The sequence below is a fragment of the Bombus vancouverensis genome, chromosome 15 (assembly GCF_051014615.1).
Source record: "Bombus vancouverensis nearcticus chromosome 15, iyBomVanc1_principal, whole genome shotgun sequence".
In the NCBI taxonomy this organism is placed as follows: domain Eukaryota; kingdom Metazoa; phylum Arthropoda; class Insecta; order Hymenoptera; family Apidae; genus Bombus; species Bombus vancouverensis.
The window spans coordinates 11,797,435-11,823,944 of NC_134925.1; the positions used below are offsets into that span (position 1 = coordinate 11,797,435).

The following is a 26,510-nucleotide window of genomic DNA, read 5'->3' on the forward strand; positions in this document are numbered from 1 at the left end:
GGATTGAGTCAGCACTATCTAAGAAGGTATTTAATCCCTTACGTGACCAGCCTGTAACTGTTACAGGGAAAATGACAAAATAACTGGAAGAGAAAATTCCGAGGTCAAATTTCTTGCTTCTTTTATACATGTATTTTGCAAATTCTTTAATAATTTTGTAAACTGATGTACACAATAGACTTTTATCGGAATCTACGAGATTAATAAATAACCGGAATTCATACCACTATAGTCCACGTTCAGACAAGTGGATTCAATCGGCAGAAGTTCATTTAATCGGACATTAGCTAAAATTTCATTTCAATAAATGGAGTTCCATTGTGCACGCAGATATCGGTATGTCGTATCTCATCAAAAATATGTTAATGCAGTAGAGCCGTTTATCGAAACATCGATTAACGAAACGACAGATTATCGGAACATTAATCGATACAAAATTTGAAGACGACTCTCTGTAAGAAAAATAGGGAAAGAAGAATAGAATTTATCGAATTTTTGTTCAAGATTTCTTGTCTTTCTTTAAGCATACACGATTAGTTCGGACAATCAAGATTCCACCGTGTACTTTCCTAATCGAAAATATCAAACGAGTACTAGGAATTTCCAAAGGTTTTCACAATGCTCTAATAATTTTTCCAGTTCGTCCCGTTTTCGTCAAGCGTTCTAATACTCGTACGAAGACCAGTTTTAAAGGAAGAAAGATACGCACGATGCGATATCGCTACGATTACAGATACATAAGCAAAGGTGACCGCACTATGGGCAAAAAGGGAGGTCGTCGGAGCCACGGACGCCACTGCTGGCGGCGAAGGAAAGGGATGGCTGGTGGTGGAAGTGGCAAGCGTCGGTATAGGAAGGGGTAGGGCTGAACGCATCCCTGCCAGACCGGCCACCTGCCTACCAACCCTGTCTGCTCCACGACGCTTCCCAGTATTCGAGCGATCGCTAGAACTCGCGCACGCAATTCCTTCGGCCGGGGATGTGCGTAGATCGCGCCATCGCATCGACACACATCGTACTACGGAACTACGTGCGACCTAACGTAGTGGCAACGTGCTCGAGGTGACGTGCCGTGTCTCTGTAACCGTGTCCGTGTCCGTTTTCGTGCTCTTTGCCCCCGTGTTCGGTACACGCCACCCCCAAAATTTCCACCCAACTACGATACAGGACCGCGAGAAGTCACTGTCGCCGTCGTACGTCGCCTGTTCGTAACGCCACCGCTTACCCGAGCTATGGATCCGCCGGAAGTCACTGTGCTGGTATCCTACGAGTGCCCCTAAAGGACACGATCCTTGTGCAATCGCGACGGATGTCGGAGATGCTACGAATTCTCAACTTCCTCGTCAGCAGGCCTTTTAACTTCGTATCGCAGGTTTCCACTGAAATCTTTCAGCTTCGATTTCGGTTTATGCGACACGATGCGACGTTTCCCATTTCTTTTTGCTATTTAATCACGCCGTCTTATTTGGAAGAGATGCCGGATGGAAGTTTGGATGATTCGAGGGGAGACTCGAAATCGCCAAGTTCGTAGAAGGTCAAAGATATAGGTTGTATCGTACTTGAAAATTACAATTCGAGGTGCATGTTGGGTATTTCGAGGATGATTAATGACCTTGTCGAAGTAGACTCCGTATAAACGGTATTTGTGGTCGTTTACATGAGAAAGCACGTTAACGTTTACCGGCTTTAATAGGTCAAACGAGGTGCCGTGCACTCTTTGCGCTTGACTTTCGCAGGCAACGATGCTCGTTTCGATTCGCCGTCAGCGTTTCTCTTCTTAAAGATATTACCAACGATGCGGAAATTTGCAACTTTCGACGAGTCGATCGTTGCACGTTAAAGAATTGCAATCGCTCGTTGTATGAGAAGAGTCGTTAGAGGCATTGCAGAAGATACGAAGATTTTCAACTTTCATCAAGTCGATCGTTACACGATGAGGAACTTTTATCGTTCATTGTATCGGAAGACTCGTTAAGGACGTTATAGATAGTACGAAAATTTGCCACTCTCGTCAAATCGATTATAGTAAGATAAGAAATTTTGGTCGTTCGTTATACCGGAAGACTTATCAAAGATACCGAAAGCTCTGCGAAAATCCGCAATTTTCTTCGGATCTGTTATTAAACGATTTCACGGAGATCTCGATCGGATAGAAAGAAAATCACTTTATTGGAATTACGTGTTTTGCCGCGTCTCGATCGACTTAGAAAGTATTTTTTAACCTAATCAAACTTTCGATGCAAGCATCAACCAACAAGAAACTAGTAATCAAAGCTTGCAGGATAAAGGGAGAAACACGTGCTAATCGCATTAACGAACTTCGCTAATACAGAAGTGACTGTTTACACGTACCTCGACGTTCAACCCCTGATCCTATTAAGCCGAGAAATAAAATCGTTTTCTCGTGATTTTGTCGTCTCTTCGACTGCGGTTAACGAAACCAACGAACCAAGTACTATTTGTTCGAACGATGCGATACGGTGCGAATAAGACTGGTAACGAGTGAACGTGGATAATTACCGTATTATCGAATGAATTTTTATCGTAGATTTCACAGTGATAATTCAGAGTGATAGCCTCCCTCGATCTTTGCTTCTTGACATCCGCCCCCTTCTCCTCTCCCAGTTTTGACAACATACTTGACACAAACACGGGCCACCGGTGTTTCACAGCGAACGCTGCCTGACATGGCTACGTGTTTCGACCAATCTTCGTTTCGCGCTTCACAAAGGAACGAGGTCATTAGGTACGCGAGGAACCAGGAAGGGTCGAGGGAAGTTGGTCACGCGAGAATAAGCTGCCGCAGCACTTTTGTCGGGGCCTTTCTTTTATTTCGGAAGGATGTCACCACGGTCAATCCTTCGTAGTTGGATATTTCTATCGAGTCGACGCTCTCCGAACTGTACGATCGATCGAGATCGCTCGCCAATTTCTTTCAATGGGTAGCTGTTACGCGAACGATCGAGTGGAACGTTTATATTGGAGTCAACGGTTTCGAAGCCATAGGAGAATGGACGTTTTAATGCGATTGAAACGGTTGACAATCCGATCTATCGCTTCTGGTCACTCGTAAACCGATTGCAACGGTACTAATTCTGGTAAATCGTCACCTACGATGGAGACAGAAATCGAATTCGGGGAGCGAATTCTACAGAACTGCACTCGCCAAATTGAATACGAACTCGTCAACTTGTTAAAGAGTACAATTTTTTTGATAACTGTTGTTAGATAATGTGCACCGACGGTGAATCGTCGATCGATTAAACCAAAGGTAGAAGTTGGTCGAAGTAAGAGAAAGGGAAAGCGCTTATTAAGGGATCGTCCGGCATATTTTTTATTCGTGCTTAAAAAGATCCTTAAACAGAGATCGAGTTCGAGGTAATAGATCGAGCTGCTGTTCAAATTCCTACGACGAAACGAAATACACCGCGTCAAAATACAGAGGGAAGCGTAAACTAAAAGATAAGAATAATTTCGATCCCGACGTAACGACCTTCTTTTTTAATTAAACGAGTCGCTTATCTCATTCCCACGCGATGGTTGAAATTTTAATGTACAAGATAGAAGAATACGAAAAGAAAGTTTTTCACGGTTGCTCGCTTCCAATTGGGGCAATTAGGTTTCTCGAAAACGAACGGTCACGAAAAATGAAGTTAACCCGATGAAACAAAGGTTATTCCGCCAAAAAGGAAACGAAAAATTATCTTTATATTTATGGAAGACTTACTCGGACGTCATTCGTGTTAATGGGAAGCTACTCTAGCGAATGCTACTTGGGCGAAGAAAAAGAAGAAGAAGAAGAAAATAAGAAGCAGAAGGAAATACGAATAAAGACCGTATTATTAATGGTCTAATGACTTCTCCGGTGAACCCCATTGATCGTGGATCATTACGGAATTACAAGGCACGAAACGTGCACGATTCGTGTTTTCTTTCTTCCGAGAGCTATCAGATATGACGTTAAATCGACAAGTATAATTTGCGTGGGAAATTGCGAAACGTCCTCGTTTGGTCGACGCGTTTCCTTAGATACGAAGGATGAAAGCGAAGCTGCGGAATAGAGAAAGATAATCAGCTTCATGTTGTCCCGATTTATACGAGAGCTTTCAGTGGATAGTGTCGTGGAAGAAAGAGGAAAGAAGAAGGTGGGGTCGAACTCTAGCGTGTCGGTTTTGTGACCGTTTGCTCAGCGGGCTTTGGAAAAGTCCCGCGACGGTTCCTATTACAAAGTGGTCACCATCGAGGGTGGTGAACGTAATGTGACAACTGTAGGTGAAGAGATGACGGTGACTCCGTCGACTTCCGATGTCGCTGACAAGGCAGTCTCGACGGACGATGGTGGCAGTGGAATGGAGGTGGCACGTCTCGAAGCCGTCCTCGCTGCTCTGGTGGAAACGAAGGTGGAGGCGATTAAAGCTTCCTCGGCTTTGAGCAAGCGTTCCGGTAGCGCACCGGCTAGTCCTCGTCGGCTTAGACTGACTTCAACATCGACTGCCTCCTCTTCGCTGAATCACCAACATCGAAGAAAGGGTCATCATCATCATCATCATCATCACCATCACCATCATCACCACCATCATCATCGTAAGAGGCACGATTCCGCTCCGTGCAACGACTTCATTGGAGACGCTACGGAACATCACGAACATAATGTCCATCACGGTAAGTATCGTTAATTTCGTACAATATCTTCCTATCCTTTTAAGCTTCAATATTTTTTAAAAACGTGTATGTACCTAGGTACACTAATATACATAGATAACAGTATATATAATAGTCTGGAGTATACACGATTTAAAATATTTAGTTGTGGCTGAAGCCATTTTTCGCGTTATTTTACATTCGCGTTATTCTTCTTGGTACTCTACCGGTTGGATAAGCGATTCTGTAGTAACTCCGTAGGGGATTACCTAAAAGCTGGCACCATCTTCGCAGCTTCGAAAAAATCTAAATTTTCTCCTCGTTAGATGATAGGACAAACCCTTAAAAATAAGACGAAAGAGGTCGTGTTAGCTGGATCGTAGTAATAACCAAGTTATACTATTTAAAGCAAAAGTTTTCACAGCTTTAATGTTCCGATGATAGTGTTTGACTTTCACTTCGTTCGAGTCCCTTTATCCCTTTCGAACAACGCGATACCCATAAAGGACGCGTTTATTCGAAGGCTAAATTGTCTTTTAAGCTCTTCCCAGAGAATGCTACGTGATTTCTGAAACTTCCTGAATGCGTAACGTTTAACATACCCGAAGCGTCTGCGCGAAATATATTCTTACGGATAGCTATAATTCTTTCAAAATTTACGTTGATTTTTCAATATATGGCATACGAAAATTGAACTATATCGCAGAGAAAAAAGCTAAATTCACGAAAGTAGCATCAATTTCGATGCTGTCAAGATGGCCTAACCCCTCGACGAGGGTACCCTGTTTCTTTATGAGATTTCGGAGCATGAAAAAGTGCGAAAGCGAATGAGACGGAGGTCTAATGACCCGGGATCGACCCACACTCGACCGATCATAAATCTAAAAAGTTATTAAGGGCATCCGACGAATCAGCTTCCGATAGAAATTAAAACATTCGTAGTTTCCATCAGATTTTCATGAAATTATTATCGATCGATTAGGGGGACTCTTTCGACGAAAATGTTTTCAAACACGAATTCGTGCGAGATATATTTAGTCACGAGTATAAAGTCCAATCATTCTCGATCTTTACAAGTGAAAATCTCTACACAATGACGAACCTTTCTTATTAATTTTTTATTATAATAATTATTCCTGTACGATGTATCCTTATGTGTATAATTCATGATAAACATAGTAAGATCGTGTTTAGGCTTCTCGATATTTTGTATCCGAATGCATGTTCTTTGCACCTTTAATGCCTTTGTGTCTAAGATTAACGCCGTGTTATTGTAAAAATAAATCTTACTCTATGTAGAGTGCGTCGATGCAATTTATATTTTGACGTAGGGTTAGCTTACGTCAAAGAATGGTTCGTATAAGATTACGGCGTGAATCGATAAATACATACGTTACGCTGTAATGAAAGTGTTCGTTCATAAAATTTACCAGAACGTTTCGTCCGAACCCACCGTTTTAACTTTGTGAATCGTATCTTAAAAATCTGCATTTATTTTGTGTATATCAAAGTGTCAGAGATGATAAAACATGACGTATATGTATCGTTGCAGGTAAAACGAGGCGACGAGCATCGGAAAGTCCACGACGTCCGAGGAAAAAGCGCAAACACTCGAAAAGCCCGAATATTCTTCACGGCGTAGTACAGGACGTCCAAACGGGTCTTGATTCGCGTTTAGAACTTTTTGGAATGGACGGTGATCAGGATCTTGCATTGATAAACTTCGAGAGAACTCGAGAAACTCTCAGCGATTCCTGCGAATACTCGCAGTTGCACCGAAGTGCCTCCTACTTTCCCCAAAGTACAGCTCAATTGTAAGTGTAGTCAATGATATAACGTTAAACACCTAAATTTCGAATAGATTATGTTCAACCCGCTGATCAAAGAATATGAGTTAACTCGTTACACGGAATAAAAAGTAATCGATTTTGAAAATTATATCGATCGCGCGTCTACTTAACTCTGCCACGTGCTCTGGGTCATTTTACATTTTTTTTTTTGTTTAATCGTATCTGTCGCAAACTTCTCGCGCAGTTTCGCGTTACGGGTTCCTTATTTCTGTCTACGGGTACGAGTATCATCTCCTTGAAGATTGCAATTTCGTGCGCTGACGAAGGGACATTCGTAGGCGTGTTCGGGAAGAAAGGAACTCGATTTTCCTGTAAGTGCAATATACTGCGAAACTGGGTCATCTCGGTGCGTAGTTGCACGTCGTTGCTCTATTCGTTAGATGTTCATCCAATACGGTTTCATACTAGAATCGCTTGGCGAACAAAGCGTATTCGACCGTGTAATGAAACTCGGATTGACGGTGACATTTGTTAGGGAAAAAGATCAAGGAGAAACGTCATTGTGCCTCTATACACGCGGAGCTTTTTTTTTCATCGGTCTGTCTCGATAAGTGTTTTCAGACTGTTCGCAAGACAAGTAATACGTAAAGTTACATATTTATAGCGACGTAATATCTGAAAATATCGATTTAAAAGTCTCTGTTGCTTAAATATTTTTTTTAGCGAATATTTTTCTCAGTGAATATTTTAAGCTTCTAAAGTTTCGATTCCTGTTTTATTTAGCACCCTGTGTGTATCTTGTTCGCTTATATCTTTTGCATCCTTTCAAAGTAATTGCTCGAGGAAACTACATACGTAATGTATATGTATACGTATAATACGGGGTTGGAGTATCGGAACGGTCTGACCTATCGTTGGGTCACACTACTTACAAGCAGATTTAAAACTTATACGGAAATTACGCGTTCTTACGAGTCCAAGCGATACAGGTATTCCGCGTTGTTTCTACGTGTATAGTTGGCATGAGATCGACGAGATTTCCTTTGTTCGACGTAATGATGTGGTTCCCTCAAGCTGCTGTACACTGAAGCACTTCCATCCATATTTTTATCATGATTCTTCCAATTACGACTTTGCTCTTCCAAGACTTCTTGATTTTCCTTACGATTTAATGCCTATTTTCTGTAGGCATTACTATTTACGTTGATTCGAATTAAACGAATGACAGCGAATTTTACTCGTTCGATAAACAGACAAGTGATTTGTACACATTTATTGTAATCTTAGAATACAAACGTTTCATACGTTTAACAAGTAACATGTTCACATTCGAAAAATATAAGGCTTTCTATAACACGTATGTGCGATTGCTAGACATACACATTTTTCTTTATTCAATCTCAATTTAGAAAGTAATGCTTGAAAAATGCGGCATGACCTATATTGCGAATGCGTCAGCTGGATGTTTTATCAAGCATCTTTGTCTGACACATTTCTGGATCGAGCTACTTGTACGAAAGTCGAGACATCTTTAATTATGGATTAATCCGTTAAAGTTTAAAACGATATTGCCACAAATTTTACACGTTCATCGATTTCTGAATCTCTTAACGCGGAAAAACGCTTGGTAGACTATTTAGTTCATTTCACAAAAAGAATTAAATTCGATTAATTTAGAAAAATCATCAATTTATCTTCTATCTAATATATTCTTTAGAAATGTATAATTCTCCAAACAGTCGTAAAGTCACACAGTTTTCTTATATGTATTTTATATTATACTCTTCGTTTGTATGTTTTTATTCTGACGTGGTGTAAAAGAAAAGTTGCGAAATGCATCGTATAACGTTGATAATCGCATAATCGCGGAATAAAATGTAGCGTGGTTACAAGATTTCCTCTTTACATGTACTCCGTTACATTTAACACCACTGCCTATTAAAAGAATTACGCCTTACAAGTATTTTCACATCATACCTCGTGTAAAGAGCATACACGTAAGTCATACAGAAGTATAGAAGAAAATACATACCTTACACAAATTTTACGCCATACGAAAGCATCTAAAAATATAAAAACATGGAAACAGTGTTTTAACGAAGTAAATGAGTATAGGATATTTCATCTCGTAGTAAAAAGGTTTCCTCGAATATTTTAATGTACGTTTACAAGCAAGTAGAATTTTGTACCTTCTCTCATTCTCCTAGTATGTCGTTGTAAACATGGATTCTAAAGCTAAATTGCGATATTCAGCAATTAACGAAACTTTCTCATCTGTATCTGTCAAACGCATCTGTTTCGGGAAACATTAAATATTCGTTTTTGTTTCGTGATTCCGAAATCTTCTATGTACATTAGGATATTGTTACTTGTCTTCTAAAATCGTATCGTGGACGATCAATCAAAATGGTAAACCCAGCGCGGGAGAACTATCCGACGTCATTACAGTTTCGCATCGGTAACGCAGTGTGTAATTTGATGGGTTTATATTCCTAACGATGCATACGAATGAGCGTGTAATTGTATGCAGTTCTTCGTTAGAAACGATTGGCTAAACGTTTATGGTATTTGAACGTAACGCTATGCTGGTCCTTACAATTTTACATCGAACGATTTTTTAAAGGAATTCGCTCTGTAGTAAATGAAATCTAAGCTTTCAATTACAAAGTTAAGCCTTAAATGTCATTAGATCATAAGTAGACGTACATTAAAATACCAAACATATATCCGGAGGATGCACATAGCGAAAAGTAACAATTCGTCTTATTCTATTCTTGCAGAAAGATCCACTACGACGACGACGATTATGTGGCGTTGAACATAGCGGACGAGCTGGAAGAAGAGGAGATCTTGAGCGGTACCGAAAAGATCGAGGCACCTCGGGCGAAATATCATCGGCCCCGCAGAAAGAAGAAACGGAAACGACGTAAAGTTATCAATACGGGTCCTCAAGAAGAACTCGTTGACCCCGAAGAACTTCCACCACGCGCTCGTTGGACGATCGTTGCGACAGCCTGCCTCCTTCTTACAATGTCTTTACTCTTAGTGGGAGTTACGCTCAGAATGGCACCAATCATCGACGATATGGGTATGTCGTTAGTTTAACTATTTAAAAAATTATGCACAAGAATTTATATTCGATGAAATCATCATACAGGAGAAAATACAATTGCATCGTTGGAAATATTAAAATCGCATTATGATTAATGTAAAGTCGTTATATATCTTAGAATCAATACCGTTTAACTGGTGGATTGAAAATCATTCTGTAAAAACGATTAATAGTTACACGTTAATCTTAATCTTGCATTAAAATGCAACGTGTCATAATACGTTATACGAGAGACATTTCGACGTTTAATGTCGATTCGTAATATAATATCAGAAGGAGATTTAGAATTTAGGTATTCAGGACACGCCTCCGGAGAAGGTTCTTTGAATTAACGATAAAATATGCAAGCAATCCCAAGAGAGGTAACCTCTAGTTAGAATCATAGCGTGTTAATGTTTCATCGTATCAATAACTTTCCTTGTCTTCCCAAGCAACGGATACAACCCTATTTGTTTGCTGTCTGATTATATTCGAAGCTAGAAAGAAAATCTCATCGAAAATACAATTATTATTATAGTATTGTTAGAATATAGGCCAAAGGAAACAATCAGGTACATACCGACGAAATATCTTTTTTCACCTCGAAGTACGTTATTATTTTTCAGTAATAATTATCGATGATAAAATATCGATAATCCAAGTACAAGTTCACTCCTTATTTTTCAAGCATTCGTTCCCATTGATATTTTTCTGTATACTTACGAGCAAACGCGTCAGATTCAGCAAATAGAGTAGCTTACCAAATTCTTATCGAAGAAGGATTCGACGTTCTTTTAAACGTCATTCGGAAATTGTGCGTGTTCTAGTCGCATGCTGTCAAAAAGAAAAGAAACGAAGATCGGCTGATTTTAAAGCAACTACACGATACTACAAACAACCTAGTTTGTCTTGCGAAAACGGCTGCCGCAACCTTTGACCAATTAACCAGCGGAATTGTGTAGCAGTGGATAGTACTCCTGGAACAATATTCAGCGCGAAAAAGCACTTTTACCACGAATTCGCGTACACAGGAAAATACGCGCACATACAGAAAATTACACGTACATACATCGGACAGAATGCAGTGTGAAAACTCGAGGGCGCTCCGCGCCTCTAAATTAAAGGCGCACGTCTGCGAATTCTCCAGTCAGTCGTCGGATTTCCGTGGAGGAACCACCACGAGGATTTCATTTTCGCGATTTAACGTTCAACGTTCTCGGCCTCTCGTTCCGTTCACGGTAATCACCGAAGTTTCGAAGCGCCGATACCCGCTACATCCATGTTGGAGCACCAGTTGACTAGTGTTTCCTTCCAAGTAATGCGAGTACCTTCTTTCGAACAAACAGCTTCGCTTATGTCGATGTTCTATTTTCGATCGACGAAAGTTTCCTATGGTCACGTGTAGTTTATCGAAGGTTTTACATTTGCAATAGTCAGTACGTCGGATCTGTTAAAAATGTAAAAAATTAGTCGCTTATTATAGGCACCTTGTATAGTTTGACGCGTTAAAGTGATATTTAAATTAGAATATTCATCGGCTGTGAATCGATAGAGAATTGATAAAGTCCAGAGGTACGTAATTAACGATCGAAGTTGGAGAGGCGTGGAAGCTACTACGTAAAAATTTCTTTTTGTTTGCATTTGCTTTGTTCGATGTACAGGCGTTGAGAATGCGTTTGAGATGCTCGAGTCGTTGCAGAAATCGATCATTTTTTTTTTTAATATTATTTCGTTTCTTCTTTCGAAGATAATTTAACAAAAATTGATTTATTCGTTAGACACTGGTATATCTTTTTCATTCGTTGTTTCATCGTTAATTTGCATTTTCAGAAGCAAAGGAGATAATTGTAGGTGTTCGAAGTAAGTGTTACTCATTGGTAGTCGCTTGTATGATTATATATATTATACAGATGTATATAGACAATCGTTTAAGTTGGCATTTAGAAAAATAAGAAATGGAGAAAGGATCGATATAGAGATTTTGTCTCAACTTTTACGCTTTCATTTATTTCTTTTGTTCTTCTACGCGGATAAAGTTGACCATTTAATTCTGTAAATATAATAATCAGAAATCTCCTAAGGATAAAAGAAAAGTTGAAAGAAGACTCTGGGAAAAATATACAGAATGCTTACATATTTAGTTATTTATATGTATTTTATATGTTTAGTTATTTAAGTGTAAAACTTGAACTGCAACTTATACGTCGTTTAATATTACGATAAATTATCAGACGCGAATGATGATAGAGATAGCTTTCAAAAAATAAATTTTAAAGGAAAACATATAATTCTCATCGGGTTTAAATATTTCCTTGATTTAAAATATTTGAAAATACTTTGAATATTTTTCAATTACATAGGAAATTGCTAACCGATCTCACAGCGATAAAATCTCGAGGTATAATTTGAAAAAAGAAGAAATAGAAAGGTCTGTGCCAAGTATGATACGAAAACAACTATAAAATACGGTTTGCTTACTTTTCAGATCGATCGCGAGGCACAGGTTGCACCTGCGAAAGCATTCGCATAACGTTTCTCGCACACGATTCGACACTTTTCCGCGATATGTTTACACGATTATGCACTCTTCTAGAATCAGGTCAAGCCTGTAGATGTCTGACTTCTGCATCGTTCGATTTTCATGTACGTCATTAAAAGAGCGTATATAACTGGGATTACCATTGCCGAGCTTTCCACGGATGCCTCTGTTTTCCCCAAGTCCAATAGGATCGCGTATACCGAGCTTCTTCTTCAATTTCTCAAATGTTCGACATCACCTCCGTCGACGCATACCGCACGCCAGAAATGTATATCGTGCCATTCGTGCGGCGAATTTACTGCTTCGACGAAAGCGTACCGATGTTCCCAGTGCAATCTTAAGAATAGTCTATTCGAAGGCTGACGGCTTTATACTCTCTGTCGTTTTTCTTCTCTAACAGGCGATCGAGTATTTTTCCACGTTGCCATTGCATCTAATTATCGTTATATAAATTTTTCTATAATTTTATTTTCTTCTTTTAGCTTTTCCTTTAACGAACGATCTTATTGTTCCCACTGTATTTTGTTCTTTTCATATAATATACAAGTACAAACTTTCATATAACATTGTTCATTCAGAAACGATGCATTTAACTCGTGCAATGTTCATAATTCAACTACTTATAGTTTAAATCTAGAAGATTACCAAGGGATTTAAATACGCAATCTCGCCTGATCTGCTCAAGTAAAAGGATCGTAAAAGTCAGTCTAGTCAGGGCTAACTTTGGCCGGCAGGACCTTTTGAAGGTTTACTACATGCTGACAGACTATAGGAAAAGAATAGTATCAAATCGCTACTAGAAAATGAGAAGGAAACTATTATTCTTATCAAGACTGGTATAACTGATGCGAATTAAAATTATTCGAAACTATTAAAATTATTAAAGTTCTCTGGAGACATTTCACGCGTATTGCACGATCCATTATCGATCACGCGACACGAAGAAAGAAATTTTTCAATCTTATCTTTTAAAGGAGATAGATCGTGCCTTGAAAATCGTATTCGACTTTTCTATTTGGTTGTAGAAAATATATTTAAGCGCTTCTCGGTATTAACAACGAAGTCGTTGCATTTCCGGTTGTATTTCATGCGGTTATATCACCTGTTACGCTTGTCGCTCGGTTGTCCCCGTTTCTCCAACATTGTTGACATTATTATGCGAATGTCCTTACAACAGCGAGAGCTGCTATACGCTAATATTGGTAACGAGTACACGAGTACTATCGATTATCAATATCTGACGCTCTACAATAAGAGGAATCACAGAGCAATATGCTAACTGGGAAGAGATTTCGGATTCTTCCTAGCGATGCGATCCGCGTTCCTCTCGACAGAAATTTTCCTGGCAAACGTCTACGGGCGTTCCGTCTGTGATAAATGTCACCAAGTCGCCTATCAACTTCCATTCGATAGTAAGTGATATGACGCGGAATCGCCAAATTTTCAAAGTAAATTACGGTTCTACTTTTTATTGAATTCATTTTGCCCTTTAGAAACTAACTTGGTTAAATTTAACAGCTTTCAAAAGAGATTAGAGGCAGCGTTTCCACTGCGACGGTACCTTAAAGAAAGCGAAAGAAATCTGGTAATAACGTTAGTCCTATTCGTGATCGTATTTCTTTGATCGTGTAAGATATGATTTACGTAAAAGAAATTATCCGTCTTTTTTTTTTGTCAAAATTCCGAAGTTTCCATCTTTCGCTTTTGGAATCGGAGAACGACGAAAGAGAATGGGTTAGTACGTGAGAAAGTTCAAAACCGAGGGAACGAATCAATTAAAGCCAGTTTCCTCTGCTGGCCATCAATTTCCCAAGCGAAACGTGCGACTAATGTAGTAGGCTAGACAATCTACATTAAGGCAATTTAATTTTGTAATACGCCGTTATTGTTACTCGATCGATATCGTTAAATCAGTTTTTAATTTATCTTAATAAAAGGACGTATATTTCTTAATTTATATTTACAACAAATAAAAACTGTATATAGATATATCGGTGCTCAAGAGGCGAGTTAATTATGGAACAGCATATTCTTAAAAATAGCGCATTAACTTTCCACCTTTCAAAGTTCTTCATTTAACACTATTTAAAATTTTTCATCTTCCTGTAAATAGCTCGGTATAAAAATTGTTGGAAAATTACGCACATGGTAATTTGCGAAATTTTAATTCCTTTTTAAAAATTCAAATACAAAATTATGAAAATTTATTAGGTAAAAAGCGGTAAATCTAAGATTCGGTGGTACATTTTTCTTTTATCAACTTTTCTTTTTGGCGAAGTAAAATACCGTTCCGCAGATATAAATAACGAGGGAAAATGTGTAACAAAAATTTAATTTCATAGCTTACGTGCCTTTTATGGGAACGAATTGGTATTTACATAGCATTTCGGTATTCGTAAGAAAATTCTACGCCAATTATGGAAATATTGCTTATTAATAATTCTATACAAATTTAAATTAAGTTATATTTAATTCAGGCAAACTATAACAAAGTAAAAAAATAAATGACAAAAAGGACAAAAATAATTTACCACGCGACCAGAAATTTGATTGTATCGTAGCGCAGTAAAATATGGTTACTGCAATCTTTCTAGATTTTCTTCCTCATCGCACGAATATTCAAATAATTCAAACTCTGACGGTAGGCGTGGATTTTCTAAATATTTGGCCGAGTATGTTTATCGACATGTCCGTGCTACCCATATACGTATGAGCGAGTTAACAGGCACAAGCACATAAACGCAACCGTATGCAACACAAGGGTTGAGGGGAGGAAAGAGACATGGAAAGCGGATAGGTGGCCTGCTAGATCCGCCGCTAAAAATACACGTCGCAATAAACTCAAGGGTGACGTCCACTATATAGATACGACGTATTTAGCTGTCCTTAGTTATACTTTCATTCTTCTTCTTTCGAGTTGCCGTTTAAAAGAAACTTTCTTTTTACGCCAAAGCTAAATCTCGTATCCGAGTCGCAAAAGTCTTCGTAAAGGTAAATCCGCAGGAATTCCTTCATAGGTTCTGTGTTATGTCGAAATCGCTTTAGATTATTTTATAAGGCGTATTATACGTTACTCGCAAGTAGAATAGCTTCCGAAGTATATACAAACAGTTAATCAACGTTTAAAGAAAAATTTTTAAACGTTTAATATATTAATATACACAAGATATATCGTTATACCTATAAGGTTTTAGTTAATCACGACAATACGCTATTCTGACATTTAACAAACGAATAATCGATTAGCTGCGTTATAAATGTCAATTAAATTCAGAACGTAATACACGAAGCTAGGCTAGGTAAATGGATAACTTCCCAAGTATTACATAGTTTGTTGACATAGCGTATCTGGACTCTGTAGTGCGTCAGTATAGGTATAGATCACGAGCAATTAATAACAGTAACTGGAATTGTTTTCTAAGTTCAAGATTTAAACGGGTAGAATATACGTGGAAAATATGACATTGTAGCATATTTTTCAACTACAGCTATTTTATACGTTTCGATATGTCTTATATCCAAAGGATGTATATATTTTTTCGATCTTATATAGGATTTCATTCATTACAAATTGCGTATTAAAACGTGCTCTCTGATTGGATGTGCATATGTTACCGTAGTAAAAACGTAGTAGAAACTTTCAAAGGAACAATGTTAAAGCATCCCAGTGAACGACTCTAATGAAGCTCATTTAGAATTAATGGTTGGGAAAGTAGTTTGAGATGCTCCAGGTCAAACTTCGCCTCGTTTGTCCCACTGGAATGTTTACAGGTCCCAAAACTGTTCGCTGAAGATGCATAGAGTTTATTTAAACGCACCGCGTCATTGGAAAAATGTGAGTTTGAGTACAAGATTAGTATCGTATATGTATATTTTTTTACGATTTTTATTCGCAGACAAAATGCACGTGTTATCCTCTAAAATCTTTTAAATTATTTTCTTAAGGAAATTACTAGATCGTAAAATTAAAGATCATTCGATGAAATTTAAGATTCGTAATTTTCAGTAACATTGAAACGAGCAAACGTAACTCGAAGTCTATGAGAGAATGTCTCTGACAAATCTTAGTTCCACAAATTACACGAGTTTGCATTTCATCATTGAAATAGTACAATGCCATTTCCACGTTCCTTCGACAATTCTGTACTAATGGCTAAATATGTAATCGTTAAAACGGAGAATTAATTAAAATGGAAAATGATAATTAGATGCTAAATCATTCGATAATCGTATGCTAAATTCTATATCGAAATTTTGATTAATATCTCAAACATACTTGTGAATTTTCGAAAAATGTGTTAACATTTTCGATTTCACAAATCCTCGCAGCTTTTTAATAAATTTATTATACCATTACTGTAACGAAGTAGCAATGCACGAAGTAGTCGAGTAGGATAACAGTCGACAAACAAGATACAGGTAATAGAACTTTTGTTTCGTCCACTTTTTCCCGCGTATCGAGCAACACGTTGGTAGCTTAACATCCACACCTCCAGCTTCGATATCGTCTTCAGTTTTTTCTAGAAAATTTGTGAATTTTTAAGTTCGATACGTTTAAAACGCACAAGTTCAGGATTCAATATAAAAATACGATCTATAACGATACGGCGAATAATGTGATTACGAACGAAAGTATGATCTGTTGAGCAATTGCGAAATTGTTGGAATTTATTGAATAAGTAAAATTATGTGAAATTGACGTTGACAGATACAACGAATAACATCGAGAAAGCGATTGTAACAGTATGTCGACTCGATTGATGAAATCTACGCAAGAAAACGAACGAAATCGTCGATTATCCGGCTCGTCTTCCGATCGAATAATCTCCTATGCGGACGATACGTCGATCGAGATCTCTCACGAACCACCCCCAGATTACTACCAGCGAACAGATAATTGCCACATGTTATGTCCTTCGGAAGATCGTACTTCCTTTTATCCACGAAACTCCGATACAATCGGCTTCCAGCTGGACGAACATTCGGCCTTTTATTTGTCGAGCCCTGACGACGACCAGCGACCGAATGTTTCCTGCCGCTCAAAAACCGGTAACTTGAAACAGACCAGAAACAATTCTGAACTCGATCAACGTTCCAGTCGTCGTTCCAGCGTACAATCGAGTCGCTCGAGGACAAACAGCTGCAGCAGGCCAACACCGTTAGGTAGGAGACAATTGGGTCATCAGACTCTTCGATCGATGAGAAACGCACATAGTTCGTTATCGTTCGCGTCTAGTGACGTAACGTGACGATTTCGGCTTCGATTAATTTCATTGGCTGATTAATCGATAGGATTGCTTCATACCGGAAAGAATTTCGGCTAAAACCAAATTGTTTTATCATTGTCGCACGCCAATCCATTTTTCAATTTGCACGCCTATAAAAAATTGATCGGTGAACGATAATCTGACAGAATCGGGTGTACTTTAAATACCGGATAGGCTATCTGTTTCCTTTTCTTTAAATTTCACGAAATATTTCAATGAAACAAACTATATCGAGAAATAAATTAAAAGTAGCAAACGAAAACGTAATGACACAAAAAATCCTCAGGCAATGGTAGAAGAGGTAGCTCAAGTAGAAGAACGAAACCACGAAGAGGGAGCAGCGCTCGAAGAAAGGATTCTGTCCGACCCCTAAAAACGGAAGCGAAGGATACGCAGAAAGTCCTAGAAGATGCTGAAACTTTAGAGCAGACAAGGCGCCATCGAAGAATCGCTATGATCATCCTGGGAACATTTATTTTCTTTTTGGCGGCTTCCGTTCTCGTGGTGGTGGTTACATTAACTCACAGCACATTCTTGAGTCCGGCTACGGGCTCCAAGGAACTTGCTGAGCATCGAGCTCAGACGTAAACTATCATTTTCAGATACTATCCACTAAAATAGTTTGAAAGGAATTGCACTTTTTCGAAGCTACTGCATACGTTCGTTATTGCAACGATAACAAATTCATACAGATTTTCCTTTGATGCAACTATCGCGCTATCGATTAATACAATCAGCTATAACAGTATTGATTCTCTGATAATTCGCATACGAATAGGTCAATGCAAATAATGCCAATTACAAATCGGTTAACGATACACTTTCCTAATTGGTTTCAGTGCGCAGAGAGAACGAGGAACTGTTGAATTCTCTGAACAGAGTTTTCGTGACCGAAAACTCGACAATGCCTCTCTAAAGAAGACGTTCTAAGGCAAAAGAATGGCTTGTTTTGATGCGCCTTTCGAAGAAGTTTGGCAAGACGACAGAAGAAAAAGAGAGCGGAAGAAGCGGAAAAGTATCGCGAGGAAAAGCTTAACTTCCAAGTGCCAGGATCGGAGGTCGTTTCTCAAAAGCAGGCAAAGTTATATTACGATTCCATTTTACCCGAAACATCTTAGATATAGCGGGAAACAGGTCGAATTTAATTTGTCAATGTCGACGCGGCACGAGGCCAATTTTTCGACTCGACCGATAAAATACGAATTTCCAACTATCCGTACAATCGGATAGAGTCCTATAATTTTAACCTCGTTGTTTCGAACGTACGTCCATCTCTCTTTTTCATTCAATTATATAATTTGGAGGACATTCTCGGAAAGAGTCAAGTATAGGTATAATCGCGTCGAGAATGAAAAAAGCGTATTAAAGAAAATGACGAAAATCTGAAAAAAAAATTTACTCGCGATCATCGTACATACATACGTCGCCTTTGTTAGCTCGTTATTGTTATTGGCGCGGTAAATGGATGACCGTGTGAGCCTTGTTACGATGTATGAAACTGCGCTGTACGTTCTTTCAATGCACGAAAATTTTATTCGAAATAACAAATGTAATCCGACTCGTTTTGCGGAATAGATTTCGTATACCGACAACGAAAAGAGACGTTTAAAAGACGTTCGTGAAACTCGATTTAAATTCCTTGTTGGAAAAAGAAATCAAAATATCGGCATTTCTAGCGTTGTTCTATGGATACGTGTAAATGACAGTTTGTTACAGATTTCCCTTTACGTTTATTCTTATTTCGTTTCAAGGTATTACATTAGTGAACGAAGTTAGATTATATTATTTTCTTTTTTTTTAGTTGTATAACACTAGATTAAAATCTATTTCAATCGTGATTTACTAGCTTTAAGTGTTACATAGTAATTCACATGAAATTATTAATGATTAAGGAATGAAATTATGGATTTATCTATCCCTTTTTTTAAATCGTTAGTCTTTCGATCGTGCAAATTTATTTTCGCGTAGGACTGCAATGTATTTTTAGAATTTTCATTGTAAAAGTCTTCCACTTTAGAGGAAATTGACGTGACAAATAGTTGTTAAGGAGAGAAACTGCTCGGTTCCTTTTTCCCAAGGAATGTACTCATGAATGACAGATCTTTCGAATTAAATATTTATTACGAAGCATTGATCGTTAGAAAAGTAGCCAGAGTAATCGTTGTTGTCAATTGTTTGTAAAATACAAGCTGTCGGATGTTTGGAGAAAGGGCGTTCATTAAAGAATTGTATTATCTTAATATCGCTTTAAGGGGAATTTAAACGAGATTTAGTTAACAAGAATATTATCGCGATTAAAAAATTTCTCTGCTCGACAGCATTCTCGTATTCAAAACTTATTAATTTTAACGATCAGAGAATGGTCTTCTTTGCAAAACGGTTAAACGAATATAATTATTTGTTCTCCTACGCACTTATATATTTTACCGTACGTATATGCACACAGAGTTAATTTCTATAAAAAAATTCTATGAAATAATCGCGACAATTTTCTTGTTAATACATGCAATTCACCCTTGGATAATAGTATTATATCGTGGTAGATGTAATTATCGCACGCATAATTGAAATCGTGCAAAATAATGCAAATATAATGTCCGAGATGACAAATTTATCGATGATTATAATGTTTGATTTTGATTGTTTGTCCATAAGACGCATATCAAGATCGGCTGCGTACCAATGAAACAATAGCTTTATCGCAACTATATTATTCGAGGAAATCTTATGCATGTCACATTTCTTATCGTCATTCGAGATTTAGTCGCAGTCAAAGGACGAATTTGATCATTGGCAAGCATCGTTTAACTACGATATAAGCCGGTAGTTTCTGAGACCTCGCCTTTTAGAAATAATAATTTAACAAGTAAAACGTAACTCTGAATTTTGCCAAAAAGATATCGTAAATCGTGAAAGGAACGTTCGACACGATGTAACGATTAATTGATTAATTGTCGAAACGATGGATTGAAACGATGTCGTACGAGAATTCGATTTAAGAGGAATTAATTGATAATTGACGTGATGCATTACTATTTTTCTCGATCGAAGCAAATCGATCTTTCACGAATTCAACTCGTGCGAAATACGACACGTGTGTGATTCCGCTCAATCCGAACAAGTCGAAATAAAAGTTACTTTTCTAGTGTATACGCAATTAATTCGCATTGTACGTATACACCATCACTATTGATTAAAAATCGAAAATAATATCAATGAAAAAAAACATATATATATATCGATACGTGTAATTTGTTACACGAAGAATAAAACGATATCGAAATAATCGTGTCGAAATATGAACGAACCGTAAAAGATAATGTTTACTAGGTTATAATTCATACGTACTTTGTAATATCGAATAATACGCGTTATTAGAGATTAACGATATATGTTATATGAATATTTAGTTTAGCATAAAATATTAGCAATCACACTGTGAAATGATATTTAAGCATAATTCGATAAATGAATTGTTTTATCCATCGATACTCGACCAATTTCTATCTTGTCAATTCTTGTCTTTTACGCCGAATTATCAATTTTGCTAATATACTATTTCTCTTATTATTCTAAAGGCAGCCGTCCTCAGGAAATGTTGCTCTTCTCAGGAGACGGAAAGGTCGAACAGGCAAGCTTATGTCGCGAGATTCTTCGAAATTAAAGATCATATTCAGAGAATCATTTGTTCATAGAATATTTCATTACGTTATTAAATTGAGAAAAAATTTTACGTAATAGCTCTGTAAGTCTTTTCTCCACTGTAAGCTTTTTGTTCCTTATGAGATCATTTTATCACTTCTTTCGATTGTCAGTAGCAGAGCCTTTCAAACTAATAGTCAATTCTTCATCATCGATTCTTTAAATGTATTTGTTAAGATCGATTCGATATTATTTTCATGGTCGTAAAGGCACTCTCTGAATATGCATCCCAGCGCATTCTATCGAAATTGTTGAATAGATAAGTTAAATTTTTAAAGTATAGCACTCTTTAAAGAAATGTTGTATAGAAAACAATGGCCGATTATCGAGGTATTATCGAAGCTTTCGAAAATGTATTTGCGTCGCACAATCCATCATCGATCCTGCTCGTCGATATTTTCCAATATCTCGTAGGGCTAGGTGATTGTATCTCGAAAAACAAGGGATTATCGACCTCGTAAGATGATTTTTTATCTTCTCTTCTTTACGTGAAAATCGAAAATTCAATCGTGACGAGTACAATTCTCGACGACCCGTTGCACTTTGTTAGACGACGAGTAAAACGTTGTTACGAACAGCGAGTGTAATCATCGGTACTTACGCTAGCTACGTGTAGAGTTACAACTATAATCGTAGATCGTTCGTACATTCTGGCCGGCATTGTCGAGACAATTTCGCGGTCAATATGTTTAGTAGGCCATCGCTATAGATATTTATCGTGCGTATTTTCTAAAAAAAAATATAAGACCCGTTTTTCTACTTGAAATCCATCTGGATATTTTCGCTATTACGAATAAACAACAAACGTTAAGTTATTGATTTCTGACACAGAACACGGTTTAACATCAAAGAGCAAGAAGAGGATGAATGCAGTACTTCTTGGAAAAGTGATCGTCAAGGGATCTAATTACGACCAAATAATCGGAGCGAGGTGCTATAGGCAGACTAGGTCTAGCAATCTTATGGATTTTAAATATCACGAAACGTTCTCTACCGAGCGATACGTCGTGGTGTGTAAAAAATTGATTGTTACAGCCTATGCTCTGTCGTAGCGATCTTGCACGACGTGTGTCGCAATTTCACATATATACCTATAAAATATGCTAGTTGTATAGACGAATTGAACATATTACGTTGTGTATCGCACGTGTAATACTGGTCGTTGGTAGAATATTCACAATAGACTTCGTGGCGGTTCGTGTACGCTCGCCACTAGAGGAACTCGCATCAAACCAATTTTCGAAACTATGCCTTTCATACAGCAAGTATGTCCTCTTATGTAATCTCCACCATCCAGCTATTCAAGAATTTAAAGCTCGCTGAATGGCAAGTTTTATTCCGACGAGTTCGCTAGGAGACGCTAAAGTTTAGCCTAAACGCATCTTCCTAATTCTTTCTCATTCGTTCGTCCTTTTTTATTTCTCTGTTTCTCTATTTTCTGTTGCGTCTTATATTTGGACGACAGTTTTGTGTCCATAAAAAATTCATCGGAATCTCAAAGAATTGTTGTTCGAGCGAAGAATACCGCTTGTAGCGAAAAGGAAGAAACGTGACGAGGAAAAATATGATCACTTATGCCAGAGGTACTGTGTACAGTATAAATACAATATTATACGCAGACGCATAACGAATGATTTTCATTTCTCTAACAAACGAGTATAAAGTTTCGATTACAATGATGTTACTTGCTTTTTCTCTTTACGTTGTTTATTCTAACAATATTTTTACAATTTATCGAACGTTAGTTATAATTTAATTTCATACGTTAAATGTTTCATTCGTTATGGTTGAATATTTACAACGTCGTCTTTTACTTTAGTATTTTATAGGCAATATTTTTAATATCACCGTCAACAGACTTTTTCCAACCGAGAGAGAAAGTATTTAGCATTGCATAGCTTGTGATATGCAACGTGTACGTGTGTGTGCGTCTGTATATACGTGGGAATGGTTCGAGTATAAAAAATCCTCCTAACGTTCTCGGTTGAAGAGAAACGCAGAGACGCAGATCAAACAATTTGGCCTAACGCGAAAAGTTTCTGCCGTTAGTTTCATCTTTTGACGAGTGTGAATCTGTAATTGAGAGGAGCGATGATGTGGTCTTGACTCACGATACGTATACAGGGTGTTAAAAAAATGAAAATCTGGAACTTTAGCAGCTCGGTAAAATTGTTAAACGGCGCTTAATAACATAGAACTTAAAATCAATGCGTGCATACCCTCAAACATTCTTGACTTCTTCTATATACGTATGCCTTTTATTTATTGTTGCAACTTTTTTATCTCTTTACAGAAAATCTATTGATCTGATACCTTGAGTCGACGAAACATCGTTTATCTTTCTTGGTTTTGGCTTTAAAATTTTTTATAACACCCTGTATATTCTCAATGCGATAATCTAGACTAGCGTGTTGTCGACACGGTGACGTAGGAGCGCTAGTCGTTAGTAGCGTGCACAACATTTACATAAATTACCATTTCAGTAAGTTCAAATTTGTATCGGAAGTAATAAGCATCTCGATCTTTAGATTTCGTTTATATCAAATTAAGCGGCGAAGAGATAAAACTGAGAAACGAAAAAACATTGAAAATTAGTAAATTAATATTGCAGATTTAAGTATCGTTAACTAAATAAAACGTATATTTCTTTAATCAATCCTGGGAAAGGATCCTCGCTCGCTCTGGTCTCTATTCAGTTCTGTATCTCGAAGAGATTCGGGGCACATTGGAAATACGTATTACGTAAAATAAATTTACAAACGTTTATAGTCCCATTAGGCTCTGAAAACAATGATATCTTATTGTTTTTGTAATAATAATAATATAATAATAATCAGTAATGTTGCACACATACAGTTAAATAATATGGTAATAATATAATATTGTAATATAGTAGTAATATACATACTGTAATGAAAGAAACGATAATTGCTAGGAAAAGGTAACTGCTAGGGAAAAAATGTTTAGTTTTATATGTCCAGATAATCCTGTTCCTACGTCGCCAAGAAGTTCACAAATGTAAAGCCAAGTACCATTATAACAGTATGTAAGATAATTGCGATGAACTTTCGAGCCAGCAGTCTAGTCTGTATGGAGATAACGTGTGTGCCAAAATGGAAAAAAAGTCATTATTGTATCGAAATAAAATTGTATAAAGCGTCACTTTTTCCTTCGACAATCAAAACGCAGTGTATGTTGTATCGCGTGCATATTTTTGTGCAATAAATAAGAACATATGCCAATTTATCGCTCAGAATGCTTTACATATGTCGTATTGAAAAAAAAAAAAAAAGAAGTAAAGAAAAGGAAAAGAAAGAGAGATCTTCGCATTGTGAATGTGATGCAGGAACTGTTTCTGGTATTTCTAAATTGCGAAGTGATTAATTTTTCAGGTTCCATTGGCCCCGCTTTTTCTCTTGTCTTCTTGCCTTTCTCTAAAGCTAGAAAAATGATAAAAAATAGCGTAAAATGCAGTGGTTCCTTTATCATCCGTTATAGAAATTGAAATATAAACCGTTTCCGTTCTTTCATTTCCTTAAGATAAAATTTCGACATATTTTAGGTGTGCGATTATCCGAATTTTAATCTTTAATATGATCAGTTTTTCGTTTCTTCGAAATTTTGCACTCCACGACTCGCTGTAAAACGATAAAAACGTTTATTTAGGAGGTAAGTAACCAGCATCGAGTATCACAAGATCGTATTGAAAATATAGAAATCTAATTACCGTATGTCAGCGCATTTTTCAATAAAATATTGATCGAAAAATGGGTTTCGAAGTTTTAACAATAACGAAACGAATTGTACGATCTAATACGATAAATCTGAATTTCTTCGTTGCGATCGCACGCAACAAGCGGTTATTTTATTCAAAGAGATAACACTTTATTAAACATTTCTATCCACGACAAGAAACGAGTACGTATTTAATACAACAGGCATAAGCAGAAGGATTTATCTTAGGAAATCGTAATAATAATCTCGACAATGAGACGTGTATCATATTGACGATGTTGTAAGATGTTAATGGATGAAATATTAAGATTTATGTTTCTATATTGTAATAACATTTATGTATAATGGTTATTATAATGCAAAAAATATACATACTAGTTGTCCACGTTTGCATTCTCACTATGTTTCGTTATTTCCAAATTCCAATTTGTATCTAAATACTCGTGCGGTGTTTCGATACACCGTATCATCCATATTTATGTTTAGGAACGAACGAACGAATTTGTAAATAAAAGAATTCTCAATTTTCTTTCAATCAATAACATTTATTGTCAACGTAAATTGCAAACTTCTACATTGTAGAAATCTGTAAGAAATACATTTTAAGTTCAAGTCTTGCACCCTGCCTTAAAGGGACTTGTAGAGAGTCGTGCAATTGCGTGAACATAACATTTTAGAATAAGAGTAAAACCATTTTACAATAAGTACATTGTGCTTCATGATATTACATAAATTCACTACATATGCTATCGACAAGTGGATAAAAAATCGACGTAACAGATGATAATATCGATTCGATCATACGGTTACTTTATGATAAAACCACGTGTTTCATATGCAATGTTCGTTGTCTGCCATTAGCGACGTTAATAATAAGAAATATTTAATTATAATCGGGCCGATTATATTCTGCGCCGAAGCTATTCTTATAGTAATATGTTTCACCCTGCCTAAAAGGGATAAATAAAGTTAGTCATGCTACGGTGCTCACCTAAATCCATCTTGCATCAGGGCCATTGGTGCGCGAAATTCTTAATACTCGCGATAATATTCGCGACGCGCTTTGATAACATATTTAATCGTATTATTATTCTTGCACCCTGCCTGAAAGGGATAAAAGATGGTTCTAATCACCAAACTAATCACAAGGAACATTTCAGAATCTTTGTATTTAATCCGTGGACTACTCTGCCACTTAAAAAGAATTGTTTCTCGTATAGATGAAAATCGATTAAATTAAAGTCGTATTTTTATTAAAATTGCGTTATAGTCGTATGGATTAAACCAATAGTTCAACTAAAAGCAAGCTACTTCGCGTTTCGTTTCTATATATTTTGATAATCCACGGATTGAATAATTTCATAAGAATTTGATAATTTCGTTATTTCTAAATCTGTCATCGTAATAAATCAGTTCAGTATTTTACCATAATGTGACGTCGTTTGGCGATAAATAAATATGCGCTTCACGATTAATTAAAATCTATCAGTCTCAACGTTTAACCCTGCCTAAAAGGGAAAGAAGATGGTCATGCGAGTGTGCTCTTTTCACAATTGGGGCCCTAAGTAACGCGCACTCATAATACGACATGATTTCTGGAAATTTTTACCAACAAATTTCCAGAAATGATGTGTAACAAATATTCGCATTTGTCCTCCGTTCAAATTGCTTCGGTTATTATTAGTACCGATTAAGAATTCATCGTACGTTTCTCGCGAATAATCGAAATAATCGATCGATATTCA

General features: G+C 37.1%; 1 protein-coding gene across 1 annotated transcript; it reads left to right on the forward strand.

Moving 5' to 3' along the window:
* The first annotated feature begins 769 nt into the window (after positions 1-769).
* Positions 770-25,150, forward strand: LOC117160487 (uncharacterized). Its single transcript, XM_033341252.2, has 4 exons — positions 770-4,662; positions 6,194-6,455; positions 9,212-9,519; positions 18,168-25,150. The coding sequence occupies exons 1-4, from the start codon at positions 4,281-4,283 to the stop codon at positions 18,242-18,244; spliced, it is 1,029 nt and encodes a 342-aa protein (XP_033197143.1). The 5' UTR covers positions 770-4,280; the 3' UTR covers positions 18,245-25,150.
* Positions 25,151-26,510: the final 1,360 nt, after the last annotated feature.

Coding starts and splice junctions, on each gene's coding strand:
- LOC117160487 (XM_033341252.2), top strand. CDS start 4,281: ATGACGGTGACTCCGTCGACTTCCGATGTCGCTGACAAGGCAGTCTCG. Junction 4,663..6,193: donor CGAACATAATGTCCATCACG/GTAAGTATCGTT, acceptor GTATCGTTGCAG/GTAAAACGAGGCGACGAGCA. Junction 9,520..18,167: donor ACCAATCATCGACGATATGG/GTATGTCGTTAG, acceptor AATTGGTTTCAG/TGCGCAGAGAGAACGAGGAA.